The 21,118-nt window shown below is 40.3% G+C and overlaps 1 protein-coding gene across 1 annotated transcript in view; it reads right to left on the minus strand.

The window, feature by feature from the left end:
• The window catches only part of sorl1 (sortilin-related receptor, L(DLR class) A repeats containing), a 137,569-nt gene that overhangs the window by 90,298 nt on the left and 26,153 nt on the right, over positions 1 to 21,118 (minus strand). Inside the window, exons 2-4 of the mRNA XM_075474219.1 lie at positions 19,626 to 19,742; positions 18,604 to 18,738; positions 2,470 to 2,631 (exon numbers count right to left, since the gene is read on the minus strand). Of these exons, the coding sequence (XP_075330334.1) occupies positions 2,470 to 2,631; positions 18,604 to 18,738; positions 19,626 to 19,742 (414 nt within the window). The remainder of the gene's footprint in view (positions 1 to 2,469; positions 2,632 to 18,603; positions 18,739 to 19,625; positions 19,743 to 21,118) is intronic.

Raw genomic sequence — 21,118 nt, forward strand, 5'->3', positions numbered from 1 at the left:
TCTATCCCAGCTGGGACTGTGTGAGAGGCAGGGGACACCTGGGCAGGTGGGCTGGAGTCTATCCCAGCTGGGACTGTGTGAGAGGCAGGGGACACCTGGGCAGCTGGGCTGGAGTCTATCCCAGCTGTGAGAGGCAGGGGACACCTGGGCAGGTGGGCTGGAGTCTATCCCAGCTGGGACTGTGTGAGAGGCAGGGGACACCTGGACAGGTGGGCTGGAGTCTATCCCAGCTGGGACTGTGTGAGAGGCAGGGGACACCTGGACAGGTGGGCTGGAGTCTATCCCAGCTGGGACTGTGTGAGAGGCAGGGGACACCTGGACAGGTGGGCTGGAGTCTATCCCAGCTGTGAGAGGCAGGGGACACCTGGACAGGTGGGCTGGAGTCTATCACAGCTGGGACTGTGTGAGAGGCAGGGGACACCTGGGCAGGTGGGCTGGAGTCTATCCCAGCTGTGAGGGGCAGGGGACACCTGGACAGGTGGGCAGGAGTCTATCCCAGCTGGGACTGTGTGAGAGGAAGGGGACACCTGGGCAGGTGGGCTGGAGTCTATCCCAGCTGTGAGAGGCAGGGGACACCTGGGCAGGTGGGCTGGAGTCTATCCCAGCTGGGACTGTGTGAGAGGCAGGGGACACCTGGACAGGTGGCCAGTCCATCGCAGGGCCTTTGTCAATCTAATAAACGGTATGCAGATCCACGTAAATATCCACTTCCTGTCTACAATATTTATTTCCGGCCAACTCATTCTGTACATATCCCACCTCAGTTGTATATTTTTTTTTTCAAAGGCACAACTTCTCTCTTACTTTTCTTGCTATGTTAACTGTTACTTAATGTTCTGTGGTGCTGTTCCAGCAGGTTAAATTCCTGTGTATGTTGTACATTTGAGATTCTGATTCTGAAAAAACCAAAACTATTCACAACAGAACATGGGAAACATATCAATTGTTGGAAGTTAGATATTTTACAGTGCCATGAAATGATTAGCTCATCCTGATGGCAGCAACATTTTGCAAAATAGTTGGGACAGGACAAGAAGGAGGTGTGAAAAGTAACAACACTGGGTATAAAAGGTGAGAGAGGCCTTAGAGGATATTCCATCATCTACAGTAAAAGCTTCAGAGAATCTGTAGCCATCTCTGTGCACATAGGGATAAAATTAAAAAAAAAACACATCTATACTGGTTGACCATGGGACCCATTCAGGCCCTCATGTAGCCCTGCATTAATATCACTGCATGGGCCCAGGAACACCTCCAGAAATCATTGTCTGCTATCCACAAATGCAGATTATAGCTCCATCACACAAAGAGGACATATGTGAACGAGATCCAGAAAGGCTTCCGTCTTCCATACACCAAAATTCATTTAAATGAACTGAGGCATCGTGGAAAGCTGTTCTGTGGTCAGACAAATCGAATTTTAAAATTATTTTATGTCATGTATTCTGGACTGAAGAGGAGAGGGACGGTCCAGCTTGCTATCAGCTCTTAAGCATGCATCTCTGATGAGGGGGCATTAGTGCCTATGGAACTGGCAACTTGGACATCCAGAAAGGATTCATCAATGCCGAAAGCTATATATATGGTTTAGAGCAACATCTGCTCCCATTCAGACAATAAACCCCCTACTGCATCTATTACAACAATACAGTATTGAACTAGAGTCGCGTTCTGGACTGGCCTGCCTGCAGTCAATCAAATTGAATTAGAGCTGCAAAGGGACAGAAAATTCCTGGTAAATTTCCAGAAACTTTCCATGGGAACTTTATTTGGATAATTTACACATAAATAATTACTTTGCAATATGCCATGTAATGCACAGGTATATAGATAGTTAGCTGAAGAAATGGAATGGTCTTAAAAAATATTTTACAACTGATGTAAAAAAAATTGTATGGTTACAGAAAACTATTAGCAGGAGGCAAAAGAGAAAGCATCACATTTGAGGTGACATAAGATAGCATCTTTACTGAAATGGTTAGCTATGCTAGCTAGCTACTTTACATTTAGCATATCTGGATTACCAATTAGCTAGCTACTGTATGAAAACATTTTTATTCAATAGTTGCTAATTAAACTTTAACGCCACAGATCAAATATATCTACCTCATAATATCATCAAAACGTACTTGACTTCAGTTTTCCTGGATTGTTAAGGAGCTACAATATATCAGAGAAGAATGGGACATATTTCACCCAAAGGTCCAGCCACTGGTCTCAGTTCCCAGATGTGAGTGCCACACAGTGGGAAACATGGAGCTGTACTGCTGCTGCCGTTAAATTCAAGATACGCTCTTCTTTTTCATGAAATAACTCAATGTCTCACTTCCAACATTTGATATGTTTCTTTATCTTTTATTGTGAATTAAATATTGGGGGGTCTTTACTAACAGTCCCAACTTTTTTGGATATGGGGGTGTAATTTTGCACCCTGTGAAGACGAAAAAGTGAGGTGGGGCAGGATTTTACCTGTTTGTTTGGATGAGAGCCGTCATAACCGAGCACCAGGTTGGATCGACTGGAGTGAAGTAGCAGGTCAGTTGGTTTGAAGGGAAGGGAGAAGCCCTGAACGTTCTTACAGAAGTCAAAGGTGTTCCACAGGTAGTTGTTAGTGGAGTCTACAAAAAGATACTGCAGAAAAGAGAGAGAGAGTTATTATCAGGATTAAAGATATCATGGCTTTTTTTACAAGCATCCTTATTTTTCTAATTCTGGAGAAAATAGTTGTATGTGTTTTTTAAACAAATTTAAAAAGAAATCCCACAGAGCAACTGCTTTACATTTCAGGAGACCAGATTTCAGCTTCCTGTAGTTTTCAATGACATAAACATCAAGAATTGTTGCTGCCCTGTTTAAAACAATCCATCATCATTGTTCTTTATTGTGTGTTGTAGAATGTGCTTTGGGTCGGTTTCTTGCTGGAAGACTTCGACCTTTCAGTTGTGGCGTCCTCCTGGGCCTCCTGTGCGGCCCGCTTGGTTTACTGCGCAGCATGTCATACCGACTTCAGATCAGCCTGGAGATCTTTAGACGTCTTTTTTTTTTTTTTTATATATATATATAAATATTTTTATTGGAAAAAGAAAACAATACAATATCTCCAGTCACAGAAATACAATTTGCCTTCTTCCACTTTTTTTTTTTTTTTTTTTTCAAACACAATGAACAGCCCCCCCACCCACGGCCCCACTCAGCTCATCACAACCAACACACCTATTACTGGTTATGTATACAATATAAAAGGTACGACAGTGACAGGCACACAATCAGTCGGGTAGTACCTCTAAATTAGTGAAATAAGAAATAAAGGGTTGCCATTTGTGAAAAAATTTGACTGTACACCCCCTCAATGTGTATTTAATTTTCTCAAGTTTAAAAAAAAACGTGACATCCTTGAGCCACTGGGAGATAGAAGGATACTTAGCAGACTTCCAATGTAACAGTAAGGAACGTCTTGCTATTAGGGATGTGAAAGCTATAATGTCCTTTTACGTGGGATTGAGTATAAGTGAGGGGTCAGGAATCCCAAATATAGCAATCAAAGGGCAAGGTTGGAGATTAACCCCAAGAACAGAGGACATAATAGTAAAATAACCCGCCCAAAAACCTTTCAGATCAGGACACAGAAAAAACATGTGGCTGAGGTGACAAGGAGAGCCATGGCATTTGTCACATTTGTCCTCAACTTCTGGATACAGTACAGATAATCTATACTTCGAGAAATGTGCCCTGTATACGACCTTAAATTGAATTAGTCCAAGACGAGCACAGGAGGTGGTAGATCGTATCCTCTCTACGGCCTGTTCCCAGGACTCCTCATCTATTTGTATTCCAAGTTCCCTTTCCCATGCACACTTAAATTTCTCATTAGAGCGGTTGCTAAAAGCTAAGATAGTGTCATACAGCTTTGAAATAATACCTCTGCGATGGGGAGCAAATGAAAGCATGGTTTCCCACTGATGTTCTGGAGGTAAAGAGGGGAAATTAGGGAAACACTTAGCCACAAAATTGCGAGTTTGAAAATAGCAAAACAGATGAGAAACAGGGAGGTCATAGCGAGATGATAAATTGGCAAAACTATCAAAGACACCATCTACGTAAAAACATCTGAATTGTGAAATACCCTTGGCATACCACACTGAAAATGTTGAGTCTGAAAGTGATGGTGGAAATAAATGATTGTTAATCAAAGGACCCAAGGAAGATGCAGCCACAAATTTAAAGTACCGTCTAAATTGATACCAGATTTTGAGTGTATTGAGAACTACTTGATTATCAGTATATAGAGAGGGTTTTGTAGGTAAAGATGAATAAAGTAGAGCAGGTAAGGAAGATCCCCTGCAGGATGATAGTTCCAATTTACACCAAGAGGATCCCGGAGAATTTAACCAGAAGCAGAGTTTATGGATGTGATCTTTAGACGTCTTTGAGCTTTTTCCAATCATTAACAACCTCTGCAGAAGTCTCTCACCATGTTGCTTCTGAGTGCCATGTTCAAGAGGCACCTTCACAGTTTTATGACTGAGAAATTTCTTCATGACATAATAAACTGTTGAAACAGGAATTGAAAGACCTAACGACTCATAATAGAAATTCTGATGCTCTCTTCTCTACATTATTGTGTAAAAGAAACTGGAAACAACCAGATCCCTTTTATGCAGTGCAACCATTATATACCATCACAGTTAATGCAGGACATGTACACACAAAACATTAACTTTTTTTCATTTTGCTTTGCCTTATTAATTTATTCTGAACATTTTCAAATATTCAGAAAACTGGTTTAAATGGATTTAGTTGCATTTATTTCAGAAATAATCAAAGTATTAATCCGAGGTCTACGTTTAAACAAACAGTATAGTTACGTGTATGGAAAAAAAAAAAAAGGGTCCTGATGTTACAGGAAAAAATCTATCTTTGCATATCTCAGCAGAAATTAAGTGTGAAGTGAGCAGCAGCATCTCTGTAATTCCAAAGATGATTTCTATCCCAATCTACCAACATCCACAGAGCTCATCCCAAGTTTCTCTCCTCAACTACGATGAAGGAGCTGAGAGGCTCCTCACATCTTCACAGCCATGGCAGGGACAGGCAAGGGTCCATCATTCAGATGGAGTCAGCGTCAGAGCAACTTCCTGTTTACAAATGTGACCCGTGACTCACAACTTTGGGAAGAAAACAGAAAGTCTCACAGCATTCATTTAGCTGAAAAGTACCAAAAAGGCCTCAATGGAAATAAGGAGCTTACAGTCCAAGCAGTACAGAGCAAATTATTCTGTGTTTTAATATAAAATCCAGGAGAATCCAGGTTTCATTTCCCATGATTAAACCAAGAGACCCGAAGTTTTCATCCCTCCCTTACAGGAAAACAACCACCACATTCACAAGTCCACTCTCCCAGTTTGAGCCTTAGGATTTCTGGTTAATGACGTGTCATCAGCAGTGATCCAGCTTCCAAAATAAGGTTTCAGAATAGATTACACATCTGTTTACACAAGCTGGGGAGAACTGAAGTGGTGTGAATAATTAGCAAGTACAAGAACAGGGAATCCAGAGAGAAGCAGGTCGACTGAGAACTCCCTGAGGTAAAATAACCCTTTCTCAGGTGCTCCACGTGATGTCTGAGTGCCCTGCTGCAGCGTGGAGAGCTGCCAGATCACCAACACACCGCAAATCTTTGCTAATTCAGTCCGAGTGGGAGCAGAGTCTGCTCAACAGCACATGGGAGTCTGGTGTACTGAAGAATAACAAGGCAAACTAAACCTGGAGTAGCTGAAAGACCTTTTATTTAATTTATCACAATAATCAGCTTCTGTATCAGAGAAATTCAGTGCTGGGTGCTGACTAAATCAGCCTTAAACATGTCTGTGAGTAAAAGGAGGATAAAACTATTCTTTTCAGTCTCTGCTTTCAGTGCAATGGAGCTAATAAGGACTCAATTCAAGCAATCTAAGGAAATAGTTCCCCATCCAGGGAAAAGCAGATCCATTTTATTTTTCAGGGTGAGATGAAAATATCAATACCGCTCTAAAATGTAAGCTTTAGGGAATAACAAGTAAGAGTAACGATCAATACCGCTTTAAAATGTAAGCTTTAGAGAGTAACGAGCAAGAGTAACGATCAATTCCGCTCTAAAATGTAAGCTTTAGGGAATAACGAGTAAGAGTAACGATGAATACCGCTCTAAAATGTAAGCTTTAGAGAGTAACGAGTAAGAGTAACAATCAATACCGCTCTAAAATGTAAGCTTTAGAGAGTAACGAGTAAGAGTAACGAGTAAGAGTAACGATCAATACCGCTTTAAAATGTAAGCTTTAGAGACTAACGAGTAAGAGTAACAATCAATACCGCTCTAAAATGTAAGCTTTAGAGAGTAACGAGTAAGAGTAACGATCAATACCGCTCTTAAATGTAAGCTTTAGAGAGTAACGAGTAAGAGTAACGGTGAATACCGCTCTTAAATGTAAGCTTTAGAGAGTAACGAGTAAGAGTAACGATAAATACCGCTCTTAAATGTAAGCTTTAGAGAGTAACGAGTAAGAGTAACGATAAATACCGCTCTTAAATGTAAGCTTTAGAGAGTAACGAGTAAGAGTAACGATCAATACCGCTCTAAAATGTAAGCTTTAGAGAGTAACGAGTAAGAGTAACGATCAATACCGCTCTAAAATGTAAGCTTTAGAGAGTAACGAGTAAGAGTAACGATCAATACAGCTCTAAAATGTAAGCTTTAGGGAATAACGAGTAAGAGTAACGATCAATACCGCTCTTAAATGTAAGCTTTAGGGAATAACGAGTAAGAGTAACGATCAATACCGCTCTAAAATGTAAGCTTTAGAGAGTAACGAGCAAGAGTAACGATCAATACTTCTCTAAAATGTAAGCTTTAGAGAGTAACGAGTAAGAGTAACGATCAATACCGCTCTAAAATGTAAGCTTTAGAGACTAACGAGTAAGAGTAACGGTGAATAACGCTCTTAAATGTAAGCTTTAGGGAATAACGAGTAAGAGTAACGATCAATACCGCTCTTAAATGTAAGCTTTAGAGAGTAACGAGTAAGAGTAACGATCAATACCGCTCTAAAATGTGAGCTTTAGAGAGTAACGAGTAAGAGTAACGATCAATACCGCTTTAAGATGTAAGCTTTAGAGAGTAACGAGTAAGAGTAACGATCAATACCGCTCTAAAATGTAAGCTTTAGAGAGTAACGAGTAAGAGTAACGATAAATACTGCTCTAAAATGTAAGCTTTAGAGAGTAACGAGTAAGAGTAACGATCAATACCGCTCTAAAATGTAAGCTTTAGAGAGTAACGAGTAAGAGTAACGATCAATACCGCTTTAAAATGTAAGCTTTAGAGAGTAACGAGCAAGAGTAACGATCAATACTTCTCTAAAATGTAAGCTTTAGAGAGTAACGAGCAAGAGTAACGATCAATACCGCTCTTAAATGTAAGCTTTAGAGAGTAACGAGTAAGAGTAACGGTGAATACCGCTCTTAAATGTAAGCTTTAGGGAATAACGAGTAAGAGTAACGATCAATACCGCTCTTAAATGTAAGCTTTAGAGAGTAACGAGCAAGAGTAACGATCAATACCGCTCTAAAATGTGAGCTTTAGAGAGTAACGAGTAAGAGTAACGATCAATTCCGCTCTAAAATGTAAGCTTTAGAGAGTAACGAGTAAGAGTAACGAGTAAGAGTAACGATCAATACCGCTTTAAAATGTAAGCTTTAGAGACTAACGAGTAAGAGTAACAATCAATACCGCTCTAAAATGTAAGCTTTAGAGAGTAACGAGTAAGAGTAACGATCAATACCGCTCTTAAATGTAAGCTTTAGAGAGTAACGAGTAAGAGTAACGGTGAATACCGCTCTTAAATGTAAGCTTTAGAGAGTAACGAGTAAGAGTAACGATAAATACCGCTCTTAAATGTAAGCTTTAGAGAGTAACGAGTAAGAGTAACGATAAATACCGCTCTTAAATGTAAGCTTTAGAGAGTAACGAGTAAGAGTAACGATCAATACCGCTCTAAAATGTAAGCTTTAGAGAGTAACGAGTAAGAGTAACGATCAATACCGCTCTAAAATGTAAGCTTTAGAGAGTAACGAGTAAGAGTAACGATAAATACCGCTCTAAAATGTAAGCTTTAGAGAGTAACGAGTAAGAGTAACGATCAATACCGCTCTAAAATGTAAGCTTTAGAGTGTAACGAGTAAGAGTAACGATCAATACCGCTTTAAAATGTAAGCTTTAGAGAGTAACGAGCAAGAGTAACGATCAATACTTCTCTAAAATGTAAGCTTTAGAGAGTAACGAGTAAGAGTAACGATCAATACCGCTCTAAAATGTAAGCTTTAGGGAATAACGAGTAAGAGTAACGATCAATACCGCTCTTAAATGTAAGCTTTAGGGAATAACGAGTAAGAGTAACGATCAATACCGCTTTAAAATGTAAGCTTTAGAGAGTAACGAGCAAGAGTAACGATCAATACTTCTCTAAAATGTAAGCTTTAGAGAGTAACGAGTAAGAGTAACGATCAATACCGCTCTAAAATGTAAGCTTTAGAGACTAACGAGTAAGAGTAACGGTGAATACCGCTCTTAAATGTAAGCTTTAGGGAATAACGAGTAAGAGTAACGATCAATACCACTCTTAAATGTAAGCTTTAGAGAGTAACGAGTAAGAGTAACGATCAATACCGCTTTAAAATGTAAGCTTTAGAGAGTAACGAGCAAGAGTAACGATCAATACTTCTCTAAAATGTAAGCTTTAGAGAGTAACGAGTAAGAGTAACGATCAATACCGCTCTAAAATGTAAGCTTTAGGGAATAACGAGTAAGAGTAACGATCAATACCGCTCTTAAATGTAAGCTTTAGGGAATAACGAGTAAGAGTAACGATCAATACCGCTTTAAAATGTAAGCTTTAGAGAGTAACGAGCAAGAGTAACGATCAATACTTCTCTAAAATGTAAGCTTTAGAGAGTAACGAGTAAGAGTAACGATCAATACCGCTCTAAAATGTAAGCTTTAGAGACTAACGAGTAAGAGTAACGGTGAATACCGCTCTTAAATGTAAGCTTTAGGGAATAACGAGTAAGAGTAACGATCAATACCGCTCTAAAATGTGAGCTTTAGAGTAACGAGTAAGAGTAACGATCAATACCGCTTTAAAATGTAAGCTTTAGAGAGTAACGAGTAAGAGTAACGATCAATACCGCTCTAAAATGTAAGCTTTAGAGAGTAACGAGTAAGAGTAACGATAAATACTGCTCTAAAATGTAAGCTTTAGAGAGTAACGAGTAAGAGTAACGATCAATACCGCTCTAAAATGTAAGCTTTAGAGAGTAACGAGTAAGAGTAACGATCAATACCGCTTTAAAATGTAAGCTTTAGAGAGTAACGAGCAAGAGTAACGATCAATACTTCTCTAAAATGTAAGCTTTAGAGAGTAACGAGCAAGAGTAACGATCAATACCGCTCTTAAATGTAAGCTTTAGAGAGTAACGAGTAAGAGTAACGATCAATACCGCTCTTAAATGTAAGCTTTAGGGAATAACGAGTAAGAGTAACGATCAATACCGCTCTTAAATGTAAGCTTTAGAGAGTAACGAGCAAGAGTAACGATCAATACCGCTCTAAAATGTGAGCTTTAGAGAGTAACGAGTAAGAGTAACGATCAATACCGCTTTAAAATGTAAGCTTTAGAGAGTAACGAGCAAGAGTAACGATCAATACCGCTCTAAAATGTAAGCTTTAGAGAGTAACGAGTAAGAGTAACGATAAATACTGCTCTAAAATGTAAGCTTTAGAGAGTAACGAGTAAGAGTAACGATCAATACCGCTTTAAAATGTAAGCTTTAGAGAGTAACGAGCAAGAGTAACGATCAATACTTCTCTAAAATGTAAGCTTTAGAGAGTAACGAGCAAGAGTAACGATCAATACCGCTCTTAAATGTAAGCTTTAGAGAGTAACGAGTAAGAGTAACGGTGAATACCGCTCTAAAATGTAAGCTTTAGGGAATAACGAGTAAGAGTAACGATCAATACCGCTCTTAAATGTAAGCTTTAGAGAGTAACGAGCAAGAGTAACGATCAATACCGCTCTAAAATGTGAGCTTTAGAGAGTAACGAGTAAGAGTAACGATCAATACCGCTTTAAAATGTAAGCTTTAGAGAGTAACGAGCAAGAGTAACGATCAATTCCGCTCTAAAATGTAAGCTTTAGAGACTAACGAGTAAGAGTAACAATCAATACCGCTCTAAAATGTAAGCTTTAGAGAGTAACGAGTAAGAGTAACGAGTAAGAGTAACGATCAATACCGCTTTAAAATGTAAGCTTTAGAGACTAACGAGTAAGAGTAACAATCAATACCGCTCTAAAATGTAAGCTTTAGAGAGTAACGGGTAAGAGTAACGGTGAATACCGCTCTAAAATGTAAGCTTTAGAGACTAACGAGTAAGAGTAACGGTGAATACCGCTCTTAAATGTAAGCTTTAGGGAATAACGAGTAAGAGTAACGATCAATACCGCTCTTAAATGTAAGCTTTAGAGAGTAACGAGTAAGAGTAACGATCAATACCGCTCTAAAATGTAAGCTTTAGAGAGTAACGAGTAAGAGTAACGGTGAATACCGCTCTAAAATGTAAGCTTTAGAGAGTAACGAGTAAGAGTAACGGTAAATACCGCTCTAAAATGTAAGCTTTAGGGAATAACGAGTAAAGGGCGGATTATACTTCTGCGTCTATCGTCTTGACGTGTTGCTTTGCTCTGGTCGCGAACCACTTTTCATGTTATGGTTCTGCAACCTTGGTCTGGAATTTCTCGGGACGCACAGCAGTTTCCCCTCGCGAGAATTTCGGTGGGTGGTGACGAGAACTTTCGGCGGCGCCGGAGGAAGTGTTTATTTTTCAAAAAAAAAGTGTATGCAAGATATGGATCTGGAGTTGCTCGACATCGAAGAAGAATAGCTTCTTTTATTGGAGTTGGCGAAAATGCAAAGGAGGAAGCCACACAGACAACCGGAAAGGCACACCGAGGACCAATCACAGCCGCTTTTGTCTGCGCACTTCCGTTGGTGGTCTGCGTGCGTCCGACGTGTAGTCAGGATTTTTCTGAGGTGCACGACAACGCGCGCAGAGCCTCTGCGTGGGGGAGTGGTCAAGATTTTGACGCTCGCAGAGGCTCTGCGTCCGAGCGTCAAAGGCTTTGCGCCTGAAGCATAAATCAGGCTTAAGAGTAACGATCAATACCGCTCTTAAATGTAAGCTTTAGAGAGTAACGAGTAAGAGTAACGATCAATACCGCTCTAAAATGTAAGCTTTAGGGAATAACAAGTAAGAGTAACGATCAATACCGCTCTAAAATGTAAGCTTTAGAGAGTAACGAGTAAGAGTAACGATCAATACCGCTCTTAAATGTAAGCTTTAGAGAGTAACGAGTAAGAGTAACGATCAATACCGCTCTAAAATGTAAGCTTTAGAGAGTAACGAGTAAGAGTAACGATCAATACCGCTCTAAAATGTAAGCTTTAGAGAGTAACGAGTAAGAGTAACGGTGAATACCGCTCTAAAATGTAAGCTTTAGGGAATAACGAGTAAGAGTAACGATCAATACCGCTCTTAAATGTAAGCTTTAGAGAGTAACGAGTAAGAGTAACGATCAATACTTCTCTAAAATGTAAGCTTTAGAGAGTAACGAGTAAGAGTAACGATAAATACCGCTCTAAAATGTAAGCTTTAGGGAATAACGAGTAAGAGTAACAATCAATACTTCTCTAAAATGTAAGCTTTAGAGACTAACGAGTAAGAGTAACAATCAATACCGCTCTAAAATGTAAGCTTTAGGGAATAACGAGTAAGAGTAACGATCAATACCGCTCTAAAATGTAAGCTTTAGAGAGTAACGAGTAAGAGTAACAATCAATACCGCTCTAAAATGTAAGCTTTAGAGAGTAACGAGTAAGAGTAACGATCAATACCGCTCTAAAATGTAAGCTTTAGAGAGTAACGAGTAAGAGTAACGATCAATACCGCTCTAAAATGTAAGCTTTAGAGAGTAACGAGTAAGAGTAACGATCAATACCGCTCTAAAATGTAAGCTTTAGAGAGTAACGAGTAAGAGTAACGATCAATACCGCTCTAAAATGTAAGCTTTAGAGAGTAACGAGTAAGAGTAACGATCAATACTTCTCTAAAATGTAAGCTTTAGAGAGTAACGAGTAAGAGTAACGATCAATACCGCTCTTAAATGTAAGCTTTAGAGAGTAACGAGTAAGAGTAACGATCAATACCGCTCTAAAATGTAAGCTTTAGGGAATAACGAGTAAGAGTAACGATCAATACCGCTCTTAAATGTAAGCTTTAGAGAGTAACGAGTAAGAGTAACGATCAATACTTCTCTAAAATGTAAGCTTTAGAGAGTAACGAGTAAGAGTAACGATAAATACCGCTCTAAAATGTAAGCTTTAGGGAATAACGAGTAAGAGTAACAATCAATACTTCTCTAAAATGTAAGCTTTAGAGAGTAACGAGTAAGAGTAACGATAAATACCGCTCTAAAATGTAAGCTTTAGAGAGTAACGAGTAAGAGTAACGATCAATACCGCTTTAAAATGTAAGCTTTAGAGAGTAACGAGCAAGAGTAACGATCAATACTTCTCTAAAATGTAAGCTTTAGAGAGTAACGAGCAAGAGTAACGATCAATACCGCTCTTAAATGTAAGCTTTAGAGAGTAACGAGTAAGAGTAACGGTGAATACCGCTCTAAAATGTAAGCTTTAGGGAATAACGAGTAAGAGTAACGATCAATACCGCTCTTAAATGTAAGCTTTAGAGAGTAACGAGCAAGAGTAACGATCAATACCGCTCTAAAATGTGAGCTTTAGAGAGTAACGAGTAAGAGTAACGATCAATACCGCTTTAAAATGTAAGCTTTAGAGAGTAACGAGCAAGAGTAACGATCAATTCCGCTCTAAAATGTAAGCTTTAGAGACTAACGAGTAAGAGTAACAATCAATACCGCTCTAAAATGTAAGCTTTAGAGAGTAACGAGTAAGAGTAACGAGTAAGAGTAACGATCAATACCGCTTTAAAATGTAAGCTTTAGAGACTAACGAGTAAGAGTAACAATCAATACCGCTCTAAAATGTAAGCTTTAGAGAGTAACGAGTAAGAGTAACGATAAATACCGCTCTAAAATGTAAGCTTTAGAGAGTAACGGGTAAGAGTAACGGTGAATACCGCTCTAAAATGTAAGCTTTAGAGACTAACGAGTAAGAGTAACGGTGAATACCGCTCTTAAATGTAAGCTTTAGGGAATAACGAGTAAGAGTAACGATCAATACCGCTCTTAAATGTAAGCTTTAGAGAGTAACGAGTAAGAGTAACGATCAATACCGCTCTAAAATGTAAGCTTTAGAGAGTAACGAGTAAGAGTAACGGTGAATACCGCTCTAAAATGTAAGCTTTAGAGAGTAACGAGTAAGAGTAACGGTAAATACCGCTCTAAAATGTAAGCTTTAGGGAATAACGAGTAAAGGGCGGATTATACTTCTGCGTCTATCGTCTTGACGTGTTGCTTTGCTCTGGTCGCGAACCACTTTTCATGTTATGGTTCTGCAACCTTGGTCTGGAATTTCTCGGGACGCACAGCAGTTTCCCCTCGCGAGAATTTCGGTGGGTGGTGACGAGAACTTTCGGCGGCGCCGGAGGAAGTGTTTATTTTTCAAAAAAAAAGTGTATGCAAGATATGGATCTGGAGTTGCTCGACATCGAAGAAGAATAGCTTCTTTTATTGGAGTTGGCGAAAATGCAAAGGAGGAAGCCACACAGACAACCGGAAAGGCACACCGAGGACCAATCACAGCCGCTTTTGTCTGCGCACTTCCGTTGGTGGTCTGCGTGCGTCCGACGTGTAGTCAGGATTTTTCTGAGGTGCACGACAACGCGCGCAGAGCCTCTGCGTGGGGGAGTGGTCAAGATTTTGACGCTCGCAGAGGCTCTGCGTCCGAGCGTCAAAGGCTTTGCGCCTGAAGCATAAATCAGGCTTAAGAGTAACGATCAATACCGCTCTTAAATGTAAGCTTTAGAGAGTAACGAGTAAGAGTAACGATCAATACCGCTCTAAAATGTAAGCTTTAGGGAATAACAAGTAAGAGTAACGATCAATACCGCTCTAAAATGTAAGCTTTAGAGAGTAACGAGTAAGAGTAACGATCAATACCGCTCTTAAATGTAAGCTTTAGAGAGTAACGAGTAAGAGTAACGATCAATACCGCTCTAAAATGTAAGCTTTAGAGAGTAACGAGTAAGAGTAACGATCAATACCGCTCTAAAATGTAAGCTTTAGAGAGTAACGAGTAAGAGTAACGGTGAATACCGCTCTAAAATGTAAGCTTTAGGGAATAACGAGTAAGAGTAACGATCAATACCGCTCTTAAATGTAAGCTTTAGAGAGTAACGAGTAAGAGTAACGATCAATACTTCTCTAAAATGTAAGCTTTAGAGAGTAACGAGTAAGAGTAACGATAAATACCGCTCTAAAATGTAAGCTTTAGGGAATAACGAGTAAGAGTAACAATCAATACTTCTCTAAAATGTAAGCTTTAGAGACTAACGAGTAAGAGTAACAATCAATACCGCTCTAAAATGTAAGCTTTAGGGAATAACGAGTAAGAGTAACGATCAATACCGCTCTAAAATGTAAGCTTTAGAGAGTAACGAGTAAGAGTAACAATCAATACCGCTCTAAAATGTAAGCTTTAGAGAGTAACGAGTAAGAGTAACGATCAATACCGCTCTAAAATGTAAGCTTTAGAGAGTAACGAGTAAGAGTAACGATCAATACCGCTCTAAAATGTAAGCTTTAGAGAGTAACGAGTAAGAGTAACGATCAATACCGCTCTAAAATGTAAGCTTTAGAGAGTAACGAGTAAGAGTAACGATCAATACCGCTCTAAAATGTAAGCTTTAGAGAGTAACGAGTAAGAGTAACGATCAATACCGCTCTAAAATGTAAGCTTTAGAGACTAACGAGTAAGAGTAACGGTGAATACCGCTCTAAAATGTAAGCTTTAGGGAATAACGAGTAAGAGTAACGATCAATACCGCTCTAAAATGTAAGCTTTAGAGAGTAACGAGTAAGAGTAACGATCAATACTTCTCTAAAATGTAAGCTTTAGAGAGTAACGAGTAAGAGTAACGATCAATACCGCTCTTAAATGTAAGCTTTAGAGAGTAACGAGTAAGAGTAACGATCAATACCGCTCTAAAATGTAAGCTTTAGGGAATAACGAGTAAGAGTAACGATCAATACCGCTCTTAAATGTAAGCTTTAGAGAGTAACGAGTAAGAGTAACGATCAATACTTCTCTAAAATGTAAGCTTTAGAGAGTAACGAGTAAGAGTAACGATAAATACCGCTCTAAAATGTAAGCTTTAGAGACTAACGAGTAAGAGTAACAATCAATACCGCTCTAAAATGTAAGCTTTAGAGAGTAACGAGTAAGAGTAACGATAAATACCGCTCTAAAATGTAAGCTTTAGGGAATAACGAGTAAGAGTAACGATCAATACCGCTCTAAAATGTAAGCTTTAGAGAGTAACAAGTAAGAGTAACGATCAATACCGCTCTAAAATGTAAGCTTTAGAGAGTAACGAGTAAGAGTAACGATCAATACCGCTCTAAAATATAAGCTTTAGAGAGTAACGAGTAAGAGTAACAATCAATACCGCTCTAAAATCATATCCCTGCTTTCATTTCCAACTATCAATGTTCTTTCCACAGTGTTGAAGCGGACTGGTTCCCTTTGAAGAGAGCCTGCCAGCAGTTCCCCTGTTTCCACTTTTGATTCTATGCTAGGCTAATAACCTCCAATCTCACTTGCATAGTGTGTCTTGTCCTGCCTCCACCTCTGGCACCTTCTATACTTTCATTACCCCCTACCCGAACCAGGGTTTGAATCCCATTCCCGCTCATCTTACCTCTTTTATTTCTCCCCCTACCCGAACCAGGGTTTGCATCCCCACCCCGCTGTGACTGGTGTGCAGTTGGTGAGAGGCTGAGGTAGCTTGTGGCTGTAAAAAGATGGTTGTTGTGGTGTGAGGAGCAGATCTATATAGGGAGTATAGGGAATTACTCACTGAGTCTGGTCCTTTCTTTTATTATTTATTTTTTCGTTAGCACAAGTTTCTTGTGTTTACCTTGAATAGGGATGGCTCAGGTAATCCTGAAACATCCCATAGTTAAGCTGCTATAGGCCTAGACTGCTGGGGGGCCTCATCTGTCACACCTTTCCTCACTTTACTCTCTTTATGTATATGTGACATTATTGTGGTCATTAACTCGTGTTTCCCTGTTCCAACAGATATCCTTTGAATGGTGTTACAGTGCCCCCCCCCCCCTTTCTGTCTTCTCAAACCCCAGCTGGTGGAGGCGGATGGCCACCCTTCCTGAGTCTGGTTCTGCCAGAGGTTTCTTCCTGTTAAAAGGGAGTCGTTTCTCTCCACAGTCGCCTCAGGCACGCTCAGGCCGGGAGATTGGACCGAAAAACAAAAAGTTTTCAGTGCAATCTGTTGGTTTTCTTAGCTAGGAAATTGTTTTTGAATTGGCTCTATATGAACGAATTGGATTATTTTATGAATTATGATTATTATTAATTAATTGAATTCCAATTGGCTTGAATTGGACTTACTATCTAAGTGCCTTGAGATGACATTTGTTGTATTTGGCGCTATATAAATAAAAATGAATTGAATTGAATTGCATGTTAACAGTAAGGACATTCTCATTCAACACTCCAATGAGTGCATTTTGTGTAGCATTTAGTGGCAATGGTTCAAATCTGAAACTTCTAGCAGTGAAGTTGCAGATTTGGTCCACCTGAATACCTCTCTCCTAACCCTCGGAGGACTCCAAGCACATACGCTAAAAAATGGTGGCAGCTGAAAGTTTAGAAGAGCCATAGAGGCTGACTTCCAACTGCCAGCTGGATGTACAGTCTATGATTTCACAAGAAGACACAAGTCGGCATCATGCAATGAGGGAAGCTGTAGGTCCAAAAAGAAGCAAACATACCAGTATGCTTTGTGTTGTTTGGGTAATGATCTTTCTAGAATCAAGATTATTTAATTTAACAAGGGAAATAATTGAATTTTTAATTTTAAAATAATTTCATCATTCAATAATCTAACTATTCAATCAATGTTTTTCATCTGGAGGTCTGCTATGTTTTCCCTGCACATGGCCACATTGTGAAAGTGGATCTTCTATGGAGAAAGGAACATGACAGGACTGTGTAGACATGTTTGGTTAGCCTTTTGCCATCTATCCTCACTGCCTTCTCATGCACTCATTCCCAATGCTGAGCAGCCAATCAGAGTAAACGATCTCACCGACAGATGCAACAGATTCTACATGTTGAATCGGGGGGGGGGGGTCATCGCCAGAGTCCAACGATGGCGGCGGTGACACTCCAGATATCTCTGATGGCCAATCATGGACCTTGGAAAAAACCTCTTATTGTGTGGTGTTTTAACGCTCATAAGAACATACGGGAGCAGGTCGTTTAGGCCATTGGCGTTTAGGCCGCAGTCGTTTAGGCCAACATAGGAGTCGTTTAGGCCAGGCTACCTGCAGCTGAAATCTTTATTATTGTACATTCGTTATTATTTGAAGTGGCTGTTTTATTTTGAAGACGGTTTGTGCAGTTCCTCTTCCTTTCTTCACGTTCACCATTCGACATGTTTACACCGGTGCGGCAGTCACTGACGATGTAAGTTATGTTCATACTGATGTGAAATGAATATGTACATGTTACTTACCTTTCTGATAGTGTTTTCTTGCTCCTGGTGTGTATTTGCACTCTTTAAAATGTCCGTTTCTGCTCGTTAGCATGATCGCGATTTAGCATTGTTAAGCTAACCGAATTTGTATTATACAGCATTATTGTCCAATGAATGTGGCAATGCGGATGATTATTTCCACAATTTTATGAATTTATAAATCACCATTTATTAAATAAAAAAAACGTTTCCACACTAAAGTTGGTTATTAAATAATTTACCATAGATATGTAGGCTACCCAGACAGACCAGTAGAGCTGACTTATATCTTATAATAACGAATGTACAGTAATAAAGATTTCAGCTGCTCAGGTAGCCTGGCCTAAACGACTCCTCTGTCGGCCTAAACGACTGCAGGGGGGCCTAAACGCCTGCGGCCTAAACGCCAATGGCCTAAACGACCTGTATCCGAACATACTAATGAATACTATTTTGCATTTCCCCCAATAGAGTTCAGTAAATGCTACTCAGTGGAAGATGCATAGATGGGGAACAGTGACCCAGGCACCATCCAACTGGCATGAAACCCAACGGTTGCTTTCTCTGTGAGAGTGTCCCCACTAACACCACAGCTAATATTCAACACCAATACACTGTCTGGCTTTCAATCATAGCTATGTACTTATGCTTACTCAGTTGCTGCTTATATGCACCTATGGCACCACATGACAAATGTTTTTATTGTTAACACACCTATCCTAAATATGACTCTTCCAAGCAGAAGTGAATGTGTATGTAGAGGACTTCTGGGGACCTACCCTCCGGTTGTCTGCAGGACTATGGTAGAACTGAGAGATGACCTGCGTGCTGCTCTCCTTCAGCTGGGCTCCCAACAGCTGGAACCTGTCTGAGACAAAGGCGAAATTCGTCCCGTAGTCGTAGGACACGTAGACCTGTGGACAAAGAGAGGATGAAGAAGAAGAAGATGGAGAAGTGTGGTCCCTGAGGAAGCCATGTTTCTTGCACACACCCACACCCACACACTATTACAGACCATGCAGAGTGTTTTTCTCTATCAAACATATTCACATCCGTGTTTAATGTGGGTTCTGGGTCTTGCTCAGCAACACTTTGACATGTGGGCCGGGGAGGCCATGAGTGGAAGCGCCACCCTTCCTCCTGAGCTCCTCTGCATGTTGCTTCTGCCTCCTAAGCTGGCATTCTTGGATTCCACTTCCTCCCATTGGTTGGGTTTGGAACCACCTTACTGACTACCACATCTTTACTCCCAGCTAACAGGAGCTCTGTCCTAACTTTAGTACATTTAAACTCCTCTACTAGACCAGATACTGGGAGCTGGAGTATGCCTTTCCCATACAGTGCCACAGTACTTAAGCATCTAGGAACACCTAGCCACTTCCTAATATAAAAACTAACTAATCTTTCCATTTTTTCTGCAACAGATAATGGAATCTCATACAATATCTCATTCATAGAGGAATATTGAATCAAATATGCTGAGAAATTGAGCTCCTGACACTGTTCTTGACAAAGATGGTTTGTGTGTGTGTGTGTGTGTGTGTGTGTGTGTGTGTGTGTGTGTGTGTGTGTGTGTTTTGTGGAGGACAAAGGAGATACATTTTTGCTCAAAAATCACGAAAAACAGGAGAAAGACATTGAAGAAGCATGAACACACACCTGCTGATTTACTGACACACTTTGATGACTGACTTCATTAAAAAATGGAAATGTCAGACTATAATAGGAGGTTACAATGGAAAATAAGAATTCCTGAACATGCTACATTTCCTTTAACATGAATGTGCACAGGTGTACTTACAGAGCTGGTTTTGGGCCCGGTCGCTGCAGCACTGTCTCGGGCCAAGGCAACAATAACATTGCTCTTCTCTCCAGCCCAGTGGACCACCATCTGGTTATGAGAGTCATTCAGGTTGGCCTACAGAATGTCAAAAACATAGAAAAACAAAAGATGTGGATATGGCTCTATCACACTCACAAACAGCTCATTTGCAGAGAAGCAAACATTGTTTCTCATTATGTTCTGTGATGAAGCCCGTTCTATATAACCAGCACAGAAGTTACAGTTGCATGAATGTAACAAGGTGTGGCAACATTAAAGAAGTGCAGTGAGTTTAAAGAGAAAGTTAGACCGGTCCGAGTAGCAGAACTACTACAATCTGTGTGCCCAAGCTGCTGATGACTCAGCAGTACTGATATAACATGAAACATCAGGTGGGAATTAGCAACAAACAAGCTTTCTCTTCTCATTTCATCCCAAATGCTGTGAAGATGCTCATTGTTTGACTGGCGAAGCAGTGGAATTTGAATATTTGAAGGTTACATCTCCTTAAAAAGGTATGAGAACATATAGCCTAATTCTTTTGTCCTGATCCATTCTAATGCTGTAATGACCCTCAGCTCTGTGGAATCTTATGTACAGGTTCTATCCTTATAAATCTATCTTACTTGGCAGCTCAGACTGTGTCTCAGAGGCTGATTGAAGGTACTTGATGATCCATGACAGTGTTACATCTGAAGGCTGAGTTATACTTCTTTTAACTGCCCTTGCGCTTGGGTCTTGCGCGTATGTTAATGGCTCGAGACGTTTATACTTCATTTTGCTTTGTCGGCGGTTGTGTGTGCTGCGTGGCGATTCACCGCCAGGACAGTAGGTGAAGTAGCGGGTTTTTTCAATGACAAGCCTACTACGATGAAAGGAAATTCACCGCCAGGACCTCTTTGGCAAGTCTCTCTTCGAGTGGATTCATGCTTCTTCTTCTTCTTCTTGTAAATAGCCGGTATTTTGTCAGATTTTCAACACCTTGGGGGTCTAAACGACTACTTTCTCGCCTGAAAATGTTTCAAATGTTGCTAAAGTTATATATTTACAGAGTTTAGCCTATAGCTTAAGGGAAATCAGCTTTTCAGGCCGGCTGATTTCGGCTCGGGCAGGAGTGAAGTGCACTGTGTGTAAATGCTCTGCATACTGTCAGATCGATCAAGTAGTAGGCGGTTTCGACCACAGCCAGTGGCTTGCGCTTGCGTCTTGCGTGAAGTTTAGAAAATTGAGGTGACGCACGCAAGCACGCAAGGGGGGGCTTGCAACCGCGCAAGGGCTTGCGTTGCGGCTTGCGTCTTGCGTTGCGTCTTGCGTTACCGACTATAAACCAGGCTTAACTGTTACAGAAGAACTCATCCTTATCCATTCTGTAGAGCTGATTAGCAACGCCAACAGACCTCACTTAAGCCCTCTGTAGGAGCTCGTAAATAGAAGAGGAACTTCATCAAGCTTTTCTGTCCGGGAAACACATG

Source organism: Odontesthes bonariensis, chromosome 9 (genome assembly GCF_027942865.1).
Source record: "Odontesthes bonariensis isolate fOdoBon6 chromosome 9, fOdoBon6.hap1, whole genome shotgun sequence".
Lineage (NCBI taxonomy): Eukaryota > Metazoa > Chordata > Actinopteri > Atheriniformes > Atherinopsidae > Odontesthes > Odontesthes bonariensis.